At 46.6% G+C, this 23,178-nt stretch overlaps 2 protein-coding genes across 3 annotated transcripts in view; one reads left to right on the forward strand and one right to left on the reverse strand.

Annotated features, from left to right (window-relative positions):
- Atg4b (autophagy related 4B cysteine peptidase) overlaps positions 1–5,693 on the reverse strand; it is a 29,946-nt gene extending 24,253 nt beyond the window's left edge. The window contains exon 1 of the mRNA XM_005077189.4: positions 5,562–5,693. Coding sequence (XP_005077246.1) covers positions 5,562–5,571 — 10 coding nt within the window. The 5' untranslated portion in view covers positions 5,572–5,693. The remainder of the gene's footprint in view (positions 1–5,561) is intronic.
- A 131-nt stretch (positions 5,694–5,824) lies between these two features.
- Thap4 (THAP domain containing 4) overlaps positions 5,825–23,178 on the forward strand; it is a 37,768-nt gene continuing 20,414 nt past the window's right edge. The window contains exons 1-2 of one of the 2 annotated variants that reach the window (XM_005077190.4): positions 5,825–6,168; positions 8,397–9,535. In XM_005077190.4, coding sequence (XP_005077247.1) covers positions 6,092–6,168; positions 8,397–9,535 — 1,216 coding nt within the window. In that variant the 5' untranslated portion in view covers positions 5,825–6,091. Of the gene's footprint in view, positions 6,169–6,252; positions 6,375–8,396; positions 9,536–23,178 lie in introns of those variants that run through there. The other variant, XM_013118477.3, reaches the window with a different exon arrangement.

Genomic DNA, 23,178 nt, shown 5'->3' on the forward strand with positions numbered 1-23,178 from the left:
CAGCAAGATGGCTAAGAGTGTAAAGGCGCTTGACTGATACCTGAGTTCAATTCCACATGGTGGAAAGAGAGAACTGGCTCCCTCTGACCTCCATTCCCTTGTTGTGGCATGTATGCCTGTGCTTCAACACACACACACACACACACACACACACACACACACACACACACACACACACCCTGCTCAATAAGAGGGAACTCATGCCTGGTACTAGAAACCTAGCCAATGACCTGGGGCTAGTAATGCCATGGGTCTTGGAGAACCTACAATCATTACATTATTATATCAACATAATTCCTAACTACAATCCAAATATTTACCCATATGTCCACAGATAAGTGTAGTTCTCACTCAACAAGGAAACTTCTCAATAGATGAAAACCGTTACAAACATAAGAACAAGTGACCATGTGGTACCCATCCCCAACTGTTACATCTACAACATATCTCCTGCAATGAAAGCTCAGGGATCGTAGGGAAAGAGCAGCCAAAAGACTGAGAGCCAGGAGAACAGAAGTTGCTGTGAAAGTACATCTGTCAGAAACGTCAGAAGCTACCCAGAGTTAAATTAGCATAGCTGCCTAAACAAGACCTGAACAAGGGTGACACCAATAAAGGGGTATAGGAATGGTAAGAAAATAGGTAGATTATCGAATCTACTTTTAAACTAAAAAGCAACTACTAGTCTTAAATATTTTACACTGGTATGGATTTTTGTGTAAGGATACAAATTTAATGTTATTTTTGTCATACTGTATGTTTCTACTCTTGTTTAAGTTAGTTTCATATATTGATACAAATTTAAGGTTATTTTTGTTTTAACATACTGTATATACGTATCTACTCTGCTGCAGTATTATACTTATGCAGTTCGTTTTAAAGTGTAAAATTCTAGTCCTTAAACTGTTTGAGACAATTAAGAAATATAGGTTAGTAGTAATCTATAACAATCAAATTTGTGGCCATGTTAGGTATGCTTTTGAGGTCAAACATTTATTTTAGATAGTTGGGCTTCAAACACTTTTAGAGACCTACAGAATATGGCTTTAAAAAGGCTTTAACAATATAAATCTTTTCACGACAGTGATACATGTCTGCTCCTGGCAGTACCAATTTACTTCAAAAAAGGAACCTTCATATGGAGTTTGCTTTCCTTGTGGCAAAGTTAGCCAGCCACTGGGAAAGAAACTGCCCTTGTCTCGACTGCTGACAGTATGTTGTCCAAACTAGACAAGCAGAACACAAAAGAAAGCAACTGTCAGACTTTGCCAAGAAAAGGTAGGCTAGTCCTTCAAAATTCCTGCTTCACAGAAAAGTTTGTAAGATATTCTAGGACTATAGGTCAAAGATGGATGCCCCAATGTTGCAGAGGAACCTTGGGAGATCACCGTCTAGGCAACCAGCTACTTCTTCCATTTCTATAATTTTGGAAGTTGTTTGCTCCACATTTTTACTTAGGTAATATAATATCCTTCTTGGAACTCTGATAGGGCTGAAGACTAGACAGCAGCAGTTACAGTTTTCCTCATTACCAAATTATAAGGTTGAGAGACATAAAAGCTTAAATTGTTTATCTAAGAAGACATTTCAAGGTTTAAAAAGATAGTTTTGGGTTGGAAATACAAGTTAGGATGGAAAATGAATTAGGTACAGAACTTTGAACTCACCAACATATATAAATTTCTCTGAATTTGCCAAATGCAAATGGCCTGGATATTGTAAATGTAATTCTTACCTGTTAATTGTTCTTATTGTTTAAAGTTTTACTATGTTAGAGTTAAAAACCCTTTCTTTTTTATTTAGATAATAAGAGGGAAATGCTGTGGGATATTTGTATACTGTGTGAAGATGTATTGCTGTGATTGGTATAATAAAAAGATGAATGAGCCGGGCATTGATCTCAGCACTAGGGAGGCAGAGGCAGGTGGATCTCTGTGAGTTTGAGGACAGCTTCCAAAGCCACAGAGAAACCCTGTCTAGGGGGAGGAGGGGAATGAACGGCCAATAGCTTGTCAGACAAGACTTCAGGGCAGAGAGAGAACTCTAGGAAGAAGAAAGGTAGAGTCACCAGCCAGACACAGAGAGGAAACAGGTACAAGATAGAAGAGAGGTAACCTCCTGTGGCAGAACATAGATTAATATAAATGGGTTAATTTAAATTATAAGAGCTAGTTGAGACAAGCCTAAGCTAAAGGCCAAGCTTCCATAATTAACAAGTCTCCATGTCATTATTTGTGAGCTAGTGGCCAACAGAAAAGCTTGCTAACCTTGCTACAACCCTAGCAAAAGAACTACCGCCAGCTGGGTGATGGTGGTGCACCCCTTCATCCCAGCACTAGAGAGGCAGAGGCAGGAATCTGTGAGACACAAAGGCAGTCAGTCATACACGGGAGGGGTTGGAAGGAAAAAAAATCACTAATTATATTTTAACTAAAAATTATATAAAAACAAATGTTTTTTAAAATCCCAGAACCAGTCTGTTAAACTTCAATACAATCACATACTCCTCTCAAAACCTTCCAAAGAATCCTACTCAGAATAAATGCCTGAGTTGTCACGGTGCCCTGGCAAGGATCCATGATTGATCCACCTTTGCATAAACAAACAAACAAACAAAAACCTAAGCCAGGCATTTAATCCCAGAACGCCTGAGACAGAATTTGAGGCTAGCCTGGTCTACAGACTGAGTTCCAAGACTGTCAGGGCTACAGAAAGAAACTGCCTCCAAGAATCAAAAGGAAGTAAACTATGTAGGGGCATTGAGTGCAGCTGCTTTAGGGAGCCGGAGGCACTGGCTCCCCTTGACTAGAGTAACAATGGCTGTCAGACACAAGCACTGGGAACTCAACTGGGGTCTTCTAGAAGAGCAGCAAGTAGGTCCTTAACCACTGAGCCATCTCTCCAGCCCTCTAATTCACTTAACTCCAGGGTCAGGCTTCTCTGACTCTCCCACACTTGGGCACACCTAACTCCATGCTGCTTTTCAGTCAGGTCACTTACACAGTTGCTTTTTGTGTTTGTTTGTTTGTTTTGGTCTCGATAAGAAGGTATTTTCCCCAACATCAGAAACACAGTGCAGTAAACTGGGCGTGGTGGCACACGCATTTAATCCCATCACTCAGAAGGCAGAGCAGGCTGATCTCTGTGAGTTCAAGGCCAGCCTGGTCTAAATTGTGATTTCTAGGTCAGCCAGGTCTCTGTAGAGACGGTGCCTGGGGCACAAGGGTGGGGGAACAATTATAAGAACCAGAAGCCATATTACAGTGTAGGAAGGCAGAGATCAGAGAGTAGACCATAAAAGACCATTCAGCATTCTATCAGGAGAAAAACTGCCCCATCATGCCCTAAAAAAAAAATCATGTTTTTATCAGTACTAACACATGTCTTCAAATGATCTCTCACAGCATTCAATACCCTCTTAAGGTCACATATGTTGTGGGACATTTTGATAGCACTGACACTCCTGAGGCTGCCCAACAGTTAGACCTTGAATCAGAGGGTAGAGCCAGCAACTAGCTGACCAGAATTGGCCAGAGGAGCCAGCAATTTGGATAGAGAAGAACAGAACGAAAGGGCAGGAACCTGAGTTTGAGCTTCCTCTTGGTTCTGGGATGCAAGAAGAAACAGCTCTAGTGGTGGCTCCAGCCAAAAGGCAAGGTCAGCTAGCTGCTACTCAGCCTGAGCTAGCAAAATTTTACCCCAGCCTTAAAACTCCTGCGTCTTACTGATAAATAGAACGATAAAGACTTAATGTAAACCTACATATTGTGTCTGCGGCAGAGTTGGGGCCACAGGACTGGAAGCCCTGCCAGGTGGTGACCTGAGTGGCCAGTGGGGTGCTGAGGGGCAGAAGACAATAATTAAACTAACAATAGATTCATGTGCAGCGGTTAACAGAAAAACAATGCATGTTCAACTATACAGTTATATACTTGGACCGTTTTTCACATTAAAGATAATATAACTGACTATTAAACTACATTTTCTGCCTTTTTTCTTTTGAGACAGGGTTTCTCTGTGGCTTTGGAGGCTGTCCTGGAACAGCTCTTGTAGAAGAGGCTGGCCTCCAAAGAGATCCACCTGCCTCTGCTTCCCGAGTGCTGGGATTAAAGGCGTGCATGAGCAATTTTCCCTCTTAAAACGTCATATTAAGAGCCTTAGGTACTTAAAATAGATCTAAAAAGAAACTAGAGTCCAGGAGATGCTCATCTTTAATCCCAGCACTGGGGAAGCACAAGCAGGAAGATTTCTGTGACTTTGGGGCCAGCATAGTCTACATATCAATGAATTCCAGATCAGACAAGACTCAAGACTATATGTGGAGGCACTGTCTTAAAAAGGGGGTGTGGCAACTAAATAACTCTATGTTATTCACTCCACACCTCCAGCAAGCATTGTGGCAGTTTCAGTTATTCATTCTAAAAAAAATATATTAACTTCACAAATTTACACCTGGTTCACGCCTTTCAGGGAGTCAAGGTTTCTGCTTCCTCCAGCATTTTAAAACACTGAAGAGATAGATGCCAAACTATTGCAATGTGTATGAACTGTAAGCATCACGCCCAAGTCAACCTCATCTATGATGCAGCTGTCAGTAGAAGAAAAATACCAAAAGCAATGTCATTCAAGACGGGTACAATTAAACCAGGGCAGGATTCCTTCACAAAGGAGTGGATTTGGGAAGGCAAAGCAGTTCTTCAAAAAGTTTATTTAAAAAACAAAACAAGCCGGGCGTTGGTGGTGCACGCCTTTAATCCCAGCACTGGGGAGGCAGAGGTAGGCGGATCTCTGTGAGTTCAAGGCCAGTCTGGTCTACAGAGTGAGTTTCAGGACAGCCTCCAAAGCAATACAGAGAAACCCTATCTCGAAGAAAAAAACAAAACCTCAAACTCTAATGCTGCTGTGGGAATGAAAGAGAGAACCTTTGGGGCGGGCGGGATGCATATTTTTAGGTCTGTTTGGAAACGATGTATTTGGTAGATTTACATCTCCAAGACAGCTTGTCAGGAAAAACAAAGATCTGCACTCTCTCTCTCTCTGGGGCTTCGGAAGCAAGAGTCAGTTCAAAAACAACACCCACACTTAACCCGGTATTAGGACGCCAAGAAGTCAAAAGTAGGATGCGACTGGATCGCGGTCCCCAGCCGCAGAAACAGAAGCGTGGGTCACCTACACAGGTTACTGAACTTTAAAGACAAAAGATGCGCATCCTGCGACTGCTGGAACCTCCGCCGACAACTTGACAGAAGTTAAAGAGCTCGGCTTCTTCACGGTATGGCCTAGCTCCGCGGCGCACGGGTCCGCCCCTGTCACCAATGTACCCGCGTCCTGATCGTCCCCCAGGCTCGCGGTCCCCACTCCCGGAGCCGCCGAGCCCATTGGCTGGGGCGCTCACCAAGGGCCTCGGAGGCGCCGGAGGCCGCGGCGTTGACTGGTGACCCCGCTAACCGGGTGCGGAGCGCTGCGGCCCGCCCTGCTAAACGCACCGGCCCCCGCCCCACCGGGCGGCCTCAGGAGCCAGCCGGCCCGCCCGCGACAGGGCAGGCGCCCGCCCTCCTCACCTGCGTCCATCTTCCCTGTCCGGTCGCCGACTGACCGCGGTGTCGCTCCGACGGACTACTGCGCGACACAGCGACGGGAAGCCGAGGTAGCCAAGCGCGGCGCAGCGGAAGCGCGGGCGTCGCCATCTCGCCGTACGGCGGTGGGAGCGCGGGGGCGGGGCCTGGGCCGCGTGTGGTTGGCGACCGGACCCGATCGCCCCGCCCCGCGCCGCCCGCCGCCGCCGCCGCTTCGGAAGCGCCCTGGAGCCGGCCCGAGCGCCGCCCGCCCGGCGCAGCCATCTTTCCGTACAGACGGTTCCCCCGCGCATGTCTCGGTACGGACTCGCCGCCCGCTGCGGCCGCGACGCTCGCGCCGTGGCCCGGCCGCCCGGGCGCAGCGTGGTGCGGGCGGCAGCGCGCAGCCATCTTGCCGTACGGCTCGGCCGCGGCCCACGTCCCGAGCTGTGTCGCCGCGCTCCCTCGGGGCGGGTCGGGCCGGCGGGCGGGCGGCGAGCACCGGAGCCTGGCGGCGCCCACGACCGAGGCCCGCAATGGTGATCTGCTGCGCGGCGGTGAACTGCTCCAACCGGCAGGGCAAAGGCGAGAAGCGCGCTGTCTCCTTCCACAGGTACGCGGCCCGCCTCCGGGTCCGCCACGCCCCCGCCCGGGCCGGGCCCGCGGGGAAACTGAGGCCGCGCGGTGGGCCGGACTCGGGGCACCGGGAGCGGGGGAGCCGGCTAGCCGAGCGCTGCTGAGGGAGGTGGACGGGGTCGTGGAGCTTTGTGACCTTGGTCCGGACCGCCGGCTTCGGGGAGCAGCGCGGCCATGCCTCGGGTAAAGCGGCCGGAGCCCCCCTTCCCCCCGGCCACCGCCACCAACCGGCGCCGCACTGATTTGGGCCGGCGCTGCCAGTTTCGGGAGCATCCTGCAAGGGCGCTCTCTCGGGCTAACCCTGCTCTTAGGGCTCGGGCAGTTCTCCGCTCCTGCCTCGGCGGGACAGCCCGCCCGGAGGTGTGAGGCAGGAGTGCGGCCCGGCGCACGCAGCTCGACTTCCTGCATCCACAGCCCTCATCGCTCCCCTCGGGGGTCCTGCGGCCAGGGCACTGGCGCTGAACACCTCCCGCGTCCTGCATTCCGGCAGAGGCCGGCGGGAGGACCGTGGAAGGGCTTCCCGGACGGTTCTCGGGTGGCCCCCGAGCGGGCCGCGCCTTCCGAAGGCTTCCAAGACTCCCGGTTTCAGTTGGTCCTCTCCTGTGATTTCCAGCAGGGGTGAACGGCGAGCGAAGGGGCTCTGCCTTGGAAGCCGCTTCGCGCATCCTGCTACCTTTTAGGACTCGGTGTTAAAATATGAAGAGGGGAATGGCACGCGTCTGTTGAAAGTTCACAGGGTTAAAACATTAAGGCTCCGGTCTTTACGGTCTGCTTCCAAACAAAACCTAGTACCGCGAAGCAGTCATACAAATCAGCCAGAATGGTTCCTTGACAGTTTCAGTTAAAACGCGTCCTAAAAGTTTTGTTAACAATCTTCTGAAAATGGGGCAGAGTTGCAAGGACTGCTGCTTGGCATTCTCGGTGTTCTAACGTGGTGTAGGATAAACGGTGCCCGAACTGGGGGGCGGGGAACTCTAGGAGTCAAACTCAACAAAACATTGAGAAATAACGTTAGAAGGCCGGCTTGCTTAGAACATCCAGATCCATCCTGTTAGGGCTAGTCTTGGTTCCCACCTGCCTCCTAATCGCTGGGAGATCGTGGCCACCAACCCTACAGACCTTACCTTCATAAGTGATCATTAAATAGCTTCGTTAGATGAGGGAAGAAATTACTAAACATGTTATCAATCATCTTTTTTAAACATTTTCCCGCTGAGACATACAACATAATTTACCGTTTTTTATTGCTAGGGTGTTTTGGTTTTGTTGTTTGGTTTTGGTGTTTTGAGACAAATAGCTTTGAATTGAATGGCTTTGTTGGCCTACAATTCAGTTATAGTTTACGCAGGTCTCAAACTTGTGGCGGTCCTCCTGCCTCTCCCTCCCAGGTGCTAGGATTATGGGCATGAGCCACCACAAGCAACTTGTTGCTCTTTTTTTTTTTTTTTGAGACAGAATCAGCTGAGGTGAGTGAGGCTGGCCTCCTGTAACTAAGAAGGACACTGCCTTCCTAATCATCCCATCCTCACCTCCTGAGTACTGGAATTACAGGTGGCCACTACAACACCTGGCTCTTTATGTAAAAAGACACAGTTACTCAGGTAGCCCTTGAACTTAATCTAGTCCAGGTAGATGTTGAACTTGCGACCCTTTTACTTCAGAGTGACCGAGATCACAGTCTTGCACCATTAGGCCCGGCTGGAGCTTTGGGGCTTTCTGCTAAAGCTGTTTCCTATACCCTGAACTGCTTGAGCCCCAGCTGTGCTGGCTTTTAGCTGGGTCTCTGAGATATTTCCTAGTCTCTTGCTCCCAACTCTATGGGCTTCTCATCGGAGGCCTAGCACCCAGACCCTTCTTTTCAGGTACCGGATGATTTGGTCAGTGGTCCACTTATGAAAGCTATTTCCTATTGTCTGGTGTCTCTGAGCATCCTTTTGTGCCCAGGGTCATTTGCCACACCTAGGAGGCATATCCTTTCCTCTCTACCCTATAGACTCAGGATCCTAAAAGAGACGGTAGGTAGCGCTTTCTCCTTTCCATTTCAGTAATGACCTGCAAGATGCCCTGAAATCCTAATGAGTTTTTAAGTGGTTGACATCAGTACGAGTTTGGATGCTCGCAAAAATACTTGGTTTATTTGTATTGATGGTAGTTTTAGGGAAAGGTGTCTCAGTATTTCTAAGTACTTTGTTATTTGCCCTGCAGGTTCCCCCTAAAGGACTCCAAACGACTGATTCAGTGGTTGAAAGCCGTTCAGAGGGATAATTGGACCCCCACTAAGTATTCATTCCTCTGCAGTGAGCATTTCACCAAAGATAGTTTCTCCAAAAGACTGGAGGACCAACATCGCCTGCTGAAGCCCACAGCTGTACCCTCTATTTTCCACCTGTCGGAGAAGAAGAGGGGGGCTGGAGGCCATGGCCATGCTAGGAGAAAGACCGCAGGGAGCGTGAGAGGCCACACAAGCACAGCCACAGGGCCAGGAACCGTCAGCTCCTCACTGCCCTCAAGTGATAGCTCGATGGCCAAGCCTGAGTCCCGAAAGTTGAAGCGAGCTTCGCAAAGTGATGCAGCCCCCAAGGCCACCGCAGGAGCTGTCAGTCAGGAGCAGGGGCAGTCCCTAGACAGAACTCCTGGAGCTGGACTGGCCCCCCCGCTGGCCCGCAGCCGGGAAGCAGCAGAAGTGTCAGCTACGGTGGTGGCTGACCACCAGAAGGCCTCGTCCTCTCATGACGCAGGCGGGGCAGACAAGAGTGGTATCTCCATGGACGACTTCACACCCCCAGGATCTGGGGCTTGCAAATTCATTGGCTCACTTCATTCTTACAGTTTCTCCTCCAGGCACACTCGAGAGAGGCCAGCTGTCCCCCGTGAGCCCATTGACCGAAAGAGGCCGAAGAGAGAGACGGAACCAAGGTGCAGTGGGAACAGCGTGGCCCAGAGTCCCCCAAGTTCCTCACTTACCGCAACCCCTCAGAAGGCTTCCCAGAGCCCCTCCGCCCCTCCTGCTGATGTCACCCCAAAGCCAGCCGCGGAAGCCGTGCAGAGTGAGCACAGTGATGCCAGCCCCATGTCTATCAACGAGGTCATCCTGTCGGCCTCCGGGGCCTGCAAGCTCATTGACTCACTGCACTCCTACTGCTTTTCGGCTCGGCAGAACAAGAGCCAAGTGTGCTGCCTCCGGGAGCAGGTAGAAAAGAAGAATGGAGAGCTAAAGAGCCTTCGGCAGAGGGTCAGCCGCTCCGACAGCCAGGTTCGAAAGCTGCAGGAGAAGCTGGACGAGCTGAGGAGAGCAAGTCTCCCCTACGTCCCCTACCTAAGTGGCCTGCTGCCCCCCAGCCACGGTCAGTACTTAGCCAGCGCGTGCTTCCCTGCCTTCCTTCCTCTGCCTAGGAGAGGTTTGCCTGCTGTGTGCCTGGTGTCTGTGGCTACACATTCCTGTGCTCTCCTGAGAGTGCTCAACGACCAGAGATCCCAGACCCAGGGTGTAGGAGATCCAATCACAGGAGAGGTCTGTGTGTATGAAGATTGCAAGTAGGCAGGCATGGTGACGCACACCTTTAATCTCAGTGCCCAAGAGGCAGAGGCAGGTGGATCTGTGAGTTCGAGGTGAGCCTGCTCTATGTAGTTAGCTCCAGGCTAGCCAGGACTACATGGAGCAGTGGTTCTCAACCTTCCTGATGCTGTGACCCTGTAATGCAGTTATTTCATATTGCGGTGATCCCTGACTATAAAAGTATTTTCATTGCTTCTTCATAACTATAATTTTTCTACAGTTAATAGTAATGTAAATATCTATTTTTTTATTTTTATTTTTTTCTTGGTTTTTCTAGACAGGGTTTCTCTGTAGACCAAGCTGGCCTCAGAAATCTGCCTGCCTCTGCCTCCTGAGTGTTAGAATTAAAGTTGTCCACCGCTACTGCTCTGCATATATCTGTTTTCTGATGGTTTTAGGCAGCCTCTATGAAAGGATCCTTCAACCCTCCAAGGGGTCACGACCCATGGGTTAAGAGCTGCTGACGTAAAGATACCCTGTCTGAAAACAAAAGTAAAAACCAGGTCAGCAGGCTCAGAGACTCCATTGAAGGGGGATGGATCCCAAAGGGAAAAAGTAAAACATACGAATACTTTTTTTTTTATCTGGGCTGGGGGTTTGAGACAGGGTCAGCATGTTGCTCTCCCTGTCTGCTGACCTCCATTCACATTGCCCTGTGTAGACCAGGCTGGCCTGGAACTCAGAGATCCACCTGCCCCTGCCTCCGTCTAGCTAACCTCTTTTTCAGGTGTTTAGGAAAGCTGGGTGTGGCCTCTCATACTGCCAGGACAAAATCTCAGGCGAAGCTTTAATTTTCAAGTCCCTCCTGAGCTATCGATACGTGAATGGAGTCAGAAGAGCTTTTAGGGTCTGTCAGGAGTCCGTTCTCTTCTGCCATGTCAGTCCTAGAGACGGAACTCGGGTGTCGCGTTGTTGGCAGCAGGGCTTTTACTGGCTGAGCCATCTTGCTGGCCCTCTTAATAAAGATTAAATGCTAGATAGAGCGAGTGAAAATTTAACCAGGTGTTTATTTTGCCTGCGGTTCGAGCATTTGTGTGTGTGTGGTGGCTGAGGCTGGAGGCTGAGACAGGAGGATTGCCGTGAATCTGAGTTCCGTCTGAGATACATAGGTTATTGAGTGAGTCCCTCCAGTTTCCAAAAAAAGGGAAAACTTTTTATATACCTCCCAAATTTTATTCTTTGTTTTAAAAGATTAGTGTAGATATATAAATTTCAAATATTTATTGGCTGTGTTTTTTACTCTCCCATTATTTTATTATTTTTTGAATTGCATTTATTTTGTGTCTATGTGGGGGGTCAGGAGGATACTATGGCACACGTGGGCAGATCTGAGGACAATTTTGGGCATTAGTGGTCCCAGAGTTGAGCTCAGGTGCTCAGACTTGGCAGCAAGTGTCTCCAATTGCTGAGCCATCTTACCTGCCTATATGTTTTACTTTTAAAAATTGATTTCTAAGCTAGGCATAGTGGCCCATAATTAAAAATTGATTTCTAAGCTAGGTATAGTGGCCCATAACTTGAATCCCCAGAATCCAGGAGGTAAAGGTAGGTGGATCTGTGAGTTCAAGGCCACTTTGGAGACTCTGTCTCCAAAAAGAAAAAATATTTTGATTTCTGGTTATTTCTTACTAGAGTAAGGATGGTGGGGATAGTGTTCAGTACACATGGAAAGCTTTTCTGACCACGTTTGCTTACCTGTATCAGCCTTTGCCAGTACAGGAATGATGGACCTGTCTGTCTGCTACAGCAAAACTTTCAGGGCCTCCCGGACCTCTGCCCTCTGCGGAGACAGTGAAGCCTGTGACTTTTTAGGTGCATCTGGGGAGAGAAGCCAGTCACAAGCTCATCTGGGTGGACTACTTTTGTGAATTCTCACTCGTGATGTTGCTTTGGTATCTTTTGCTGTGACCACTAGTACAGAACTTTCTCAGTTAGCCCTGGCTCTGTCTACATTGTTTCCATTGCTGTTACTATATTGTTTCATTCTTCTTGCTTTAGGTTTTAGTTGTTCAGGCTTCTGCAAAATTTCCTAGCCTAAAACCTGCAGTTGAGGCTGTGAGTCTTTTCTGCCTGGGGGCCCATTCTGGATTTGCTTTGTGCTATACTTGTTCGTCACCGATACTTTGTCATCTCAGCCTTGAGTCCGTCTTAATCCTAGAGCTTTAATTTAAATAGCTCTGAAGCAGATAGGTTAGTAAAGGGGAGAGATTTTTTGGAGTTACTTTGACTTTTATTATAGTGAGATTTAATGCTATGTTGTCTTTAAGCCTGCTTTTTAAACTGTTGAGATTTCATTGTGGCTGGTACAGTGGTTTGAACAGGGTCATCAGACTTGTCAGCCAGTGCCTTTACTTTTGACTTGAGCTCAGAATAAGGTGTCCTCTCCTCTGTCTGGTTACATTGTTCTTTTCTGGCCTGAGACTGAGACCTTGGCCCTGGTGTGACTCAGCAGAGCCGTTGCCTAACTTCTGGAAAGGTACAAAGTCAGCTGACTTCTAGAAAGGTGAGGCACTCAGCATTCTCTTAAATGCTCTACTGCGATTCCAGAGGTGCCCGTGTCTTCCTGTGTCTGTCAAGTCACTGGTTTTGGTTAGTCTTTTGAGGCAGGGTCTCCCTGTATAGCTCAGGCTGGCCTTGAACTTGTGGTTATCGTCAGCCTCTACTTCTCAAGTACTAAGATTACACACCTGAACCACCATACCTGACTGACTATCAACTTTTGCTTTAGATTTGAATGGAAGCCTTGTTAGATGTGTCCATCTTCCTGATGATCAGAAGCACAGACACCTTTCTCTCCTTTTTAAAGACCTTGTTTTGAGATTCAGCCTCATTTGGTTTCTCAGGCTTCATTCCAGCTTCCTGTTCTGCCCCTCCCTCCAGCTCCCAGGAGCTTGAAGACTTGTTCAAGGCAGCCTCTTCCTCGATGCCTGTCCCCTCTTACAGTGTAGCCAAGTCTGGCCTTGACCTGCCGATCCTCCTGCCTCAACCTCCCAAGTACTGGGATGATAGGCGTGGCCACCACACCCACCTATGTATTATTTCTGTATTCCTTCATTTCAGTCTTTTCATGTCACTTTATTTTATAAATAAATTTTAATTGACTTTAAGAGTTGCTTTATAGAGTACTTAAATCTACTTACATTATCAATAAGTTGGAATTTTTTTTTGAGACAGGGTTTCTCTGTGTAGCTTTGGAGACTATCATGCCACTCACTCTGTAGACCAGGCTGTTCTTGAACTCCCAGAGATCCTTCTGCCTCTGCCTCCTGAGTGTTGGGATTAAAGGCGTGTGCCACCAATGCCCAGCAATAAATTGGAATTTTTATTTTTTAATTTGTTAACCTTTCCTTTTTTGTTATTTGCTTTTGGAGAAATGGTCTCACACTACAGCTCTATATAGCTTGAAAGACAACTCTGTAACTTAGGCAACTTTAAACTCAACAATCCTCCTGCTTTGGCCTTAGAGTGTTGGTGATGCAAACGTGAGCCCTCATGCCCAGTTTGTTACTCTGTTTTAAAAACAAACATGTACTGTTGGGTGTGGTAATACCCTATCTTCAGGATGTAAAGATAAGAGATTCAAGATTTCAAGACCATTCTGGACCGCATGAGACCCATCTGAAAAAGGGAAAAAAATACATATATGCATTCATATATACTTATATACATGCATATGTATATACATATGAATGCATTTTTATATAGTGTTCATCTTTCTGTGACTGAATAGAGCTGATCAGTTAACCATATTAGCCTCCCAGGTCAGATAGTCCAGGGTTTTGGTTTGTACTGCTTGTGTTTTTACCTCTTCAAGTAACCATTAAAATTTTAGTATTAAGGCCGGGCGTTGGTGGCGCACGCCTTTAATCCCAGCACTCGGGAGGCAGAGGCAGGCGGATCTCTGTGAGTTCGAGGGCAGCCTGGTCTACAAAGTGAGTTCCAGGACAGCCCCCAAAGCCACAGAGAAACCCTGTCTCGAAAAACCAAAAAAAAAAAAAAATTTAGTATTAAATTTAATATTCTGCTTATTACTTTTTTTTAACCATTGTTTATGTATCCAAGTTTGTCCTTTTTGGAAATATCTAGTGGTTTATAGGATTTTTTGTTAGTTTTTTTGTTTGTTTTTTAAATTTATTATCAGGGCCCAGAAGAGGGCATTGGATCCCCTGAAGTTTGATATATGCAGTTGTGAGCTGTCAGACACGAGTGCTGGGATTTGAACCAGCATCCTCCAGAAGAGCAACAAGTGCTCCTAGTCACCTAGCCATATCTTTAGCGCCTTTTGCTTGTTTTGAGAAGGTTCTCACTGCTTGGTCGGGAACCTGTTATATAGAGGTTGTCTGGCCTCCAATTCACAGAGATCCACCTGCCTCTGCCTCCTGAGTACTGGGACTAAAGGTGTGTGCCATCAGGCCTAGTATCTGGTTTTTGTTTGTTTTTTTTGAAGTTCATGGTCTAGTGCAGTTTTGAGAAAGGGCCAGTTTGGTTGACAGGGTTTGTTTTTGGGTTTTTTTCCCCATTAATTTAAAAGAAGCTTTTTAGTCTGATTTGAAGGAATTATTCTCTATCTGCCTCTTACACCAGTTATATGATAGTTTCCTTATCCATGACTTGCCCCTTCTTCTAGAGTAGTAAGAGTTCTTTTGGCCTTGAGTGTATAGAAAGTTACCTGTTGCATTTTCTATGGATCTTGTTTGTTCTTTGACTAAAAGCTCAAATACGGAATTCTGTTGTTGTTTATTCTGTCTTGGTGTGATGGAAAAGGCTGGGCTGGTCTTCTGCGGCATTATTCAATGAGGGTAGAGGATTACCCTCTGCTGTGTAGGGCCAGTGCCCACAGCTGCCAGGAGACAAGAGGAAGTAGTAGTCAGATGAACTATGGACTGGGGCCTGCGAAGGAAAGGAGTGTCCAGGGCAGAGACTAGGATGGTCCCTCTTCCCCCACAGGAGCCACGCCCAGGCTGCTGAAGGGAATTGGGTTTAAGATGCTTCCAGGCACCACCAGGACTTTGAACAGGACCCAGCCTAAAACTGGGGTGTGAGATCAGCGTCTGAAGGACTGGCTAGATGAGGGACTGAGCTGGGTCCCTTTCCAGAAGGGATTAAGAGGGAAAGGTGCTCTGGGCTGTGTGGGGAAAGGTGGTTGTTTATCTGCAGTCTTACCAGGATTGTGGGGGTGGAACCCAGTGCAGAGGTTGTATGGGAGATGTGAGCATTGATGCAAGGCCAGGAACAGTGCTTTTTAAAAACCAGTTAGCCTTGATGGGAGCATAATAAGTAGACAGTAGCCTAAAGGGCCATGGCCCTAGGGGAGAAGTCTGTTTTTGAGTGATGAGGACCCTGCAGCTGTGAGACTCAGATCCCAGTGCCCTGGAAATGGGTTGGTGAGGTGAGCAGGGGTCAAGCAGACACTGCCCCATGTCTCTGCTCCTAGCAGTGAGGCTAGGCTGGCTGCTGGGTCTGCAAGGAGTCAGGAGGTCTGGGACAGGGACTCTTGAGAATGCTCTGATCCAGGCCTGTCAGCCACACCCATGGCTGCTGATTTCTTGCTAGGACTAGTCTCCGTTCACATGTATTCCTTCACTGGAGAAGGATTGCCTTGGTCACATTTTAGGTTCAAGTGAAGAGGGCTATTCGATACATTTGTTCACAGTTTACACAGAATGGAGCGTCTGGGCCCATGGACTTGAGGCTTGGAGCAGACTGCCCTCCAGAAGTATAGCAGAGACTCCTTTTGGGACAGGGTGCTTGTCCTCCAGCCTCTCGGACCTTACTCCAAGTTGGTTCCCAGAAAATGTCTGTGTTTTTCTGGGGCCTATTAGGGTAATTTTGTTTTCTGTCACTGCCTACTTGTCCCCCTCCTGACTGCCACCACTCATCTTACTTTAAGTTATTCTTGTTGTTGTTTTCTTTGATTTTTTTTTTTTTTTTTACATTTTATCATGTGTGAGAGAGGAAGGGAGGGAGGGAGAGAGGAAGGGCACTTGCATGCCACAGTACATATGTGGACAATTCTTACGAGTTAGTTCTCCATCTACATAGATTTTAAGACAGGATTTCTCGCCAGGCGTTGGTGGCACACACCTTTAATCCCAGCGCTCGGGAGGAAGAAGCAGGCGGATCTCTGTAAGTTCGAGACCAGCTTGGACTACCAAGCGAGTTCCAGGACAGCCTCCAAAGCCACAGAGAAACCCTGTCTCGAAAAAAAAAAAAAAAAAAAAAAAGACAGGATTTCTCTTGTTCTTGCCATGCTGCATACTTCAGACTAGCTGACTAAAGGGCTTCCAAGTGATTTTCTTGTCTCCATAGCCCATCCCCTTAAGAGTGTTGTGATTGTGTGCACACATGCGCACACACGGAAGCTAGGCTGAACCTGTCTTGTGCCCTGCAGCACTGGGATTACAGTTGTGTCACCACACACAGCTTTTTCATTTTATTTTAATGTGGGTTCTAGCGATCGAAGGCTGGTTCTCGTGCTTTCCAGGCAAGCATCTTACTGATTGGTGAGTCTCCATCTCTTAGGCCCAGTTTTTAATTAAGTCATTCTTTCATTTTTTGTTGAGCTTTGTAAGCTCTCTGTATGGTTAAGCTATGTCTTTCATGAGTTGGTATTTTACATAGATAACTGCTTCCAATCTGATCTGTCTGTTCTCTTAACGGTGGGCTTTGGCAGAGCCGAAGTTTGTCTCTTGGTTGGTTGGTTGGTTGGTTGGTTGGTTGGTTGGTTGGTTGGTGTGCTGGTGGTTGGTTGGTTGGTTGGTTGGTTGGTTGGTTGGTGTGCTGGTGGTTGGTTGGTTGGTGGGTTGGTTGGTGTGCTGGTGGTTGGTTGGTTGGTTGGTTGGTTGGTGTGCTGGTGGTTGGTTGGTTGGTTGGTTGGTGGGTTGGTTGGTGTGCTGGTGGTTGGTTGGTTGGTTGGTTGGTTGGTGGGTTGGTTGGTGTGCTGGTGGTTGGTTGGTTGGTTGGTGGGTTGGTTGGGGGGCTGGTGGTTGAGCCAGTGGCTTTGCATGTGCCACATGTGTGCTACCCCCAGCAGTGTCTCAGCCATGGAAGTGTTCAATTTGATTTTTTATTCATTTTATGTGTATAGTGTTTTGCCTGCATGTATGCCTGCATGCTTAGTGCCCACCAGGGCCAGAAGAGGACATTGGATTCCTGGACCTGGAGTTAGAAACAGTTGTGAGCCATCCTGTATGGTACCAGGAACTAGATCCAGGTCCTCTGAAAGACAGTCAGTGCTCTTAACCACTGGGCACCTCTCCAACCCAAGATTTCAATTTTAATGAAATCAACCTGGTTTCTGGAATCTGGAAGTTCTGCTACTCATCACTACCCCTTCCTATCCGGAAACAGATTAAAGAGACAGGCAAGCTGTGGTGTCACACACCTTTAATCCCAGCACTTGGGAGATCCCAGTATTTGGGAGGCGGAGGCAGTCGGATTTCTGAGTTAGATAGAGACCAGCCTGGTCTACAGAGTGAGTTCCAGGACAGCCTCCAAAGCTACACAGAGAAACCCTGCCTCAAAGAGGGGGGGTAGGGGAGGGTGTTGGTTCATTAATAGAAATGGAGACCTGTGGAAAATAGTATATATTTCATATCACCTTTCCTTCATTTTGTCTCAGAAGTATGTAAGAGATGGTGGACTGGAAATTCCACCCTTAGGGCTTGGCAGAGTTCCTTGTTTCCAGACCCATTACTTTGGTAGGTGTTTGCTAAGGACTGTTTTGTCCCCTTTCTTTGCAGATCAGGGTCAAATCTGCATTACTGCATGTCTGTTAAGTACTGATTTTGCAAGTATAAAGGGCTAACCAAAGGTAGGTCTCTAAGTGCAGCATAGTGGTAGGCCATGCATTTGAGGCGAGCCTGGGAATTTAGAAGCCTCTGTGACAGGTTCTCAGAACTGTTACTTTGGTTTTATTTAGTTTCATTTTGGTTTTTTGTTTGTGTCCTTTTCTGTTTTTCCCTGGGAAAGTTCTCCCTTATCTGAACTGAGTGGCTGCCAGGGCCCTGCTTGCTCTTTCTTATCAGTTTCCTCTTATGTGGGTCATGCTTTTGTTATTACTTCTAAAAGCTCTTAGCTAAATCAAGGTTACCTAGATTTTCCCTGTTGCCTCCAGGAGTTCTACAGCATCGTATTTTTACATTTGGGTCTGTGGTCCATTATGAGATAATTTTCCCACTTCTGTAGCATTGTAGTAAGACTTGGAAGTGGACTGCCTCGCCAGCTCTGCATTTAGTATGGTGTTAACTTGTTCTCTAGAACCTCTGTCACTGTCTCCAGAACATCTGGGGGCACTCCTGAGGTCCAGTGCTACATCTGCAGATCAAGTTGGGGAGAGCTAACAGTGTGCTTCTTCTTAAACTTGCTTCACTATTTAGATTCTGTGGAATCATCTACCTAGTTTGGTGCTTTCCTCAACACTTACACAGATTTTTATAAAAGTTAAGATGGCTGGGCCAGTAAAGGTACTTGTTGCCAAGGTGATGACTGCACAAGTGGAAAGGAGGAAATGGACTTCCACAAATAGTCCCTGACTTCCAGGTGCACACTGTGGCACACGGCACACAGATGCACACTAAACAAATAAATAAATGTTTAAATGTCTACATAAATATTTCATTAGATTTATAACTAAATATTCCCTTTTTAATGCAAATGTAAATTTTATTTTAGGTTTAATTATAAAGTTCCAGTTGTTTATTGATAGTACATAGGAAAGTGAATAATTTTTAGGTGTTAACACTGTGTCCTAATCCTTGCTATAATTGCACATTATTCCCATAAGTTTTCTGTAAATTCCCTGAGTTTACTTTGGTCATATAGTTAATTGAGGGACAAGGACACTTTTATAAAAAGGGGATACTTTTATTTTTGCTTCCCAGTCTGTGTTTTTATTTCTCCTTCATACTTTGTGTATCCCGTGAGTGTCATTGTGGTACAATAAGAAATGTCCTGGCATAGAGCTCTTAAAACGCTGCTCCTTCAGAATTGTGTGTGTGTTAGGGGTGAGAATGCATCTTCTGTTGGTCCTGTCAGAATTGTGTGTGTGTTAGGGGTGAGAATGCATCTCCTGATGGTCCTGTCAGGCACACCTGAATTTGTCTGATGTGATCGTCTTTGACAGATGAGGCAGGTCACCACAGTAACCAACCGCATGATTGGAGGGGTGGAAAGGAAAGCTGTACTGAGGCCTCTGGCTGAGGGTCGTTGGCTTAAATCATCAACAACGATGATTTGCTCACCATGCCTGTGTAATGAGGCTCCGAAGAAGTTCCCAGAGCTGTGCTGGCGGGGTTCTGACAAGGTGGCGAACCGGGGAAGGCAATGGGGCTCTGTTTCACGCCCAGGAGGTTATCTCTGTGGTTATTATTCTTTGTGAACTTGGGAACAAAATAGTTTGTTGTTGGATAGAGCAGTCCTAAGATGTCAGTTATGGCTCTGCATCACTGATTTTCTCCCCTGGTGGATCTGCCCTTTCCTGGCGGAGGTCACTGCTGTCTGTCTCTCTAAGGGGTTTGTCTACTTCTCCCACAGCCCTGTGGTGTTTATAAATCTCAGTGCTCTGCTGTTAAACTGGTTCCTTCACTTTTACTATTATTTACATAATCCCCTCTTTGCCTGGTAGTTTCTTTGTCTTGATGCCTCTGTAGACCAGGCTGGCCTCAAACTCAGATCCACCTGTCCCTGTCCCCTACATGTTGGGATTAAAGGGTTCCTCCATCACCACCCAGCTCAGTTAGCCTGACACATCTTGTTTTCCTTGCTTTACCTGTGCAGTTCACACTAACCTTGAACTTGAAATTTCACCTGAGCCTGTGAAGTATGAGGCACAAAGATCAAGTTTAAAGTCAATCTGAACTACACAGTAAAATCCTATCTCAAAAAAAGAAGGAAAAAAAAAAACAAAGATTAAGAAAATTATAGCCCTAGGTTTGATCCTAGGCCTGGCAAAAAGAAAAGAGACTTTTATCTTGCCTTTACTTATTCTTGATGTTCTTTTTTCTCAGTTAAGTTTTGAGTCTCTGACCTAAAGGGCCATTTGGAATACATTTCCTGTTTGTACTTGAAAAAGAGCCCTTGTCTCTGAAGAGCGATTTCACTGGCTTTAAAATAAGTGTTGTGTGTATGTAGCATGTCACATGCATGTAGAAATAAGTCAGAGGGCAACTTACAGGAGTCACTTGGTCCCAGGGCTCAAGCTTGGTCGCAAGGCTTGGTAACAAGCACTTTCACCTTCTGGCCATCTCTGAAGTCCTTGTTTTGTTCCAGGTTTTGGTGATGTTCAGTGTTATTCGAGAAATGATGAACCCAGGGAACGGGGATAAGTTTTTACCAGACCAAAATTGATGACTATATAATCAAGAATATATACTACGGACAGAAATGAAGTGGGTGAATTCTTAGAGGAAGAATAGCTCACTGAGGGGAAATAAGTACTTTTAGAGCAGCTAAGAGAAGTCTCCTTGACTGTTTGTCTGGGGTCACGTTTGTTAGGTGCAAATTGTTTGTGTAAGACAGCACACATGAGGATATCTAAGGACAACTTGGAGGAATCAGGTCACTTTTTTGACCTTGTGTCCCAGGGATTGAATTTGTTGTAATTTAAGAAAAACGGTTCTGGAGAGAATTATGCCATGCAACATCAAGCAAAGGTTTTTTTTTTTTTTTTTTTAACTAGGGAAAGGAATCATAAAAAGGGAAAAGGGAAGGAGAGAGACCTGTCTCCGGAGGCAGGAGCAGCAGGAGAGAGGAAAGAGAGGTGAACGGAGGGAGGGAGGGAGGTGGATGGGAGGTGGACAGGGCCCTTTTAAAGGGAACATAGTGAATGTGCACAGGTGGTGCTCTCAGTGGCTGCAGCTGAGGGCGTGTCATGTCGGAACCCCAAGGACAGGCCAGTGCAGATGCCTGAATTCTAGCAGGACTCAGGCCACCATGCTTGGCAGCAAGCACCTTACTCACTGAGCCATCTCAGTGACCCCACAGTCTTTTCTTATTCAAAAGCATAACTTTTTAAAATCAGAAATGAGTTTCTGAACATAAAACCTTTTCTATCTCTTTCCCACACTTGTTCCTTTCTGTCATACTTTCATTTCTAAAATCCCTGATATAATCTATGCTTTTCTTTTGAAGTAATAAAAGCCTTACATAGGCCACATCTAATCACTTTTTTGTTTTTACAAAAGACATCTTGCTAGAGGGTGGTAGTAAATAAACTGTTACTAACTAACTAAAATAATTTTAATATCTAACCCAAGTTATCTAGTGGCTCTTGTTTGTTTAGTTTGTGTTTTTTGAGGCAGGGTTTAGATGTGTAACAGCCTTGGCTGTTCTGAAACTTGCTCTATAGACCAGGCTGACCTTGAACTCACAGCGATCTGCCTTCTTGAGATCCTCTTGCTTCTGCCACCGGAATGCTGAGATTAAAGGCTGTGCTACCACCAGCCAGCATGACATTGTTTTTATAGTGCTAAATTAATTTTTTATTATTACAAACTTAAAATAACTAATTTTTAGATTAATTTTTTTAGATTTAGTTGTTTTATGTGTTTGAGTTTTGTGTATATGTATGTATGTTCACCACACTCAGAAGTCGACCTTCAGAGGTCAGAAGAGTGAGTTGGGTACCCTTGGAACTGGGGTGCTAATGGTTGTGAAACACTGTGTGAGTGCTGGAACCAAACCTGGGTCCTCTACAAGAGCAAAAAGTGCTCTTCCCTGTCTCGTCAGTTCTCCAGCCCTGTGTGTGTGTGTGTGTGTTTGTTTTTACACCTTACAAATTAAAAAATTAGGACTAAGCTTATGTGTATTCTTTCTATTCATAGGACAATTTTAATTCAATTCTTTTGTGAGGACTTTGTCTTACATGTTGTATAACTTGTATCTAAAGGACGGAAACAAATAACACCAAATGACAGACTCAGGCAACAGCCGAAAGCTATGCGAGCAGTAACTCGGAACAGGGCTGGAGATGTAGCTCAGTAAAGAGTTTGCTAGAATGCAAAGGCTGGGTAAGTGGGTGGTAGCACATGGTCAGTAATTCCAGCACTTGTGGAGGCAGGAGAATCAAAAGTTCAAGGTCAGCCTGGACTACATGAGACCTTATTTCCAAAAAGGGGTTGGGGAGTGGAGGGGCTGGGAGAAGAGACTCATTTGTCAGTGCACCCTTAGCAGAAACAAGGTGGGAAACTTACATCTCAGGGACACAGAGGTCAACTTAAACACTGAGGGACCGACCATGTGAAGGCAAAAGGTTGGGGGTGAAGCTTGTGGACTGAGCTTAAGGAAATGAGCTGCTTGGTGTCGGTAGAAAATATTTCAAGAGAGTCAGTCCAGGTTCCTGTCTATGAGATTTCACTGTGGGGAGAGGAAGCTCTGCTAGAGTAGAGAAGGAAGAAAGAAGAGGAATAAGAGATAAATGGGAGGTAGACACACTATCGGACAGGGTTCTCTTTTCCCCTTGGCTTTTCAGGGTAAAACCCTCCTGGGCTTCCTGCATTCCTGGAGCAGAGTTATTAAGGCAAAGGGTGGGAGTTAAGGAAAAAGAAACTGGTGAGGCATGTGTGGTAGCCCACACCTTTAATCCCAGTACTAAAGAGGCAGAGGATCTCTGTCTACAAAATGAGTTCCAGGACAGTCAAGGCTGTTACACAGAGAAACTCAATAATAACAATTGTCTGGTGAGACACGTGTGAAGCCCCTCTCAGATCTGAGGGTCCTATAACAGGGCCATGGAGACTTGGATAGAAAGACTCTCAGTCCTAAAACTATGGATGACTAAGGAGATCTAATTGAAGAATACAGTTACAGTCCCATTAAGCTGTCAGCATTCTTGGTCTATGAGTGTATTTAAAGGCCAAATTTTGTTACAGAGGAAAATAAGGTTGGCTTTGTTTTTCTTTTTGAGAGTCTGAGGGTCAAACTTAGCTAGTTTTTAAAATTACATTCTGAGCCAGGTGGTGGTGGCACATACCTTTAATCCCAGCACTCGGGAGGCAGAGGCAGGTGGATGTCTGTGAGTTTCGAGACCAGCCTGGTCTACAGAGCGAGTTCCAGGACAGCCTCCAAAGCCACAGAGAAACCCTGCCTCGAAACCCACCCCCCAAAAATTGCATTCTGGGAGTGGGTCAGAGTTGATGAGGATGCAAAGCCTACTGTAACTTCTCCTGGAGGGGCAGGGTTTGCCCTGGAAACTCCTTTCAGTATGTTGGACCCCTTCCCATGTGTTGGGGTAAGACCCAGTTTTACCACACTGACTTCTAAACATCCCCAAGTGAAGAGATAGCCTTCCAGTCCTTCGAGATAAATTGTGCTGTCACTCTATAGCCAAACCCATCTGGTTGGTCAGGCCACAAACCAGCAGTGAGGGAAAGAGGAACGCGCTCGCTGTCCTGGAGAAGTGAGACCCTGGCTGCCTATAGAAGTCTGTCAGGG

This window comes from Mesocricetus auratus, unplaced genomic scaffold (genome assembly GCF_017639785.1).
Source record: "Mesocricetus auratus isolate SY011 unplaced genomic scaffold, BCM_Maur_2.0 Super-Scaffold_100010, whole genome shotgun sequence".
Taxonomy (NCBI): Eukaryota; Metazoa; Chordata; class Mammalia; order Rodentia; family Cricetidae; genus Mesocricetus; species Mesocricetus auratus.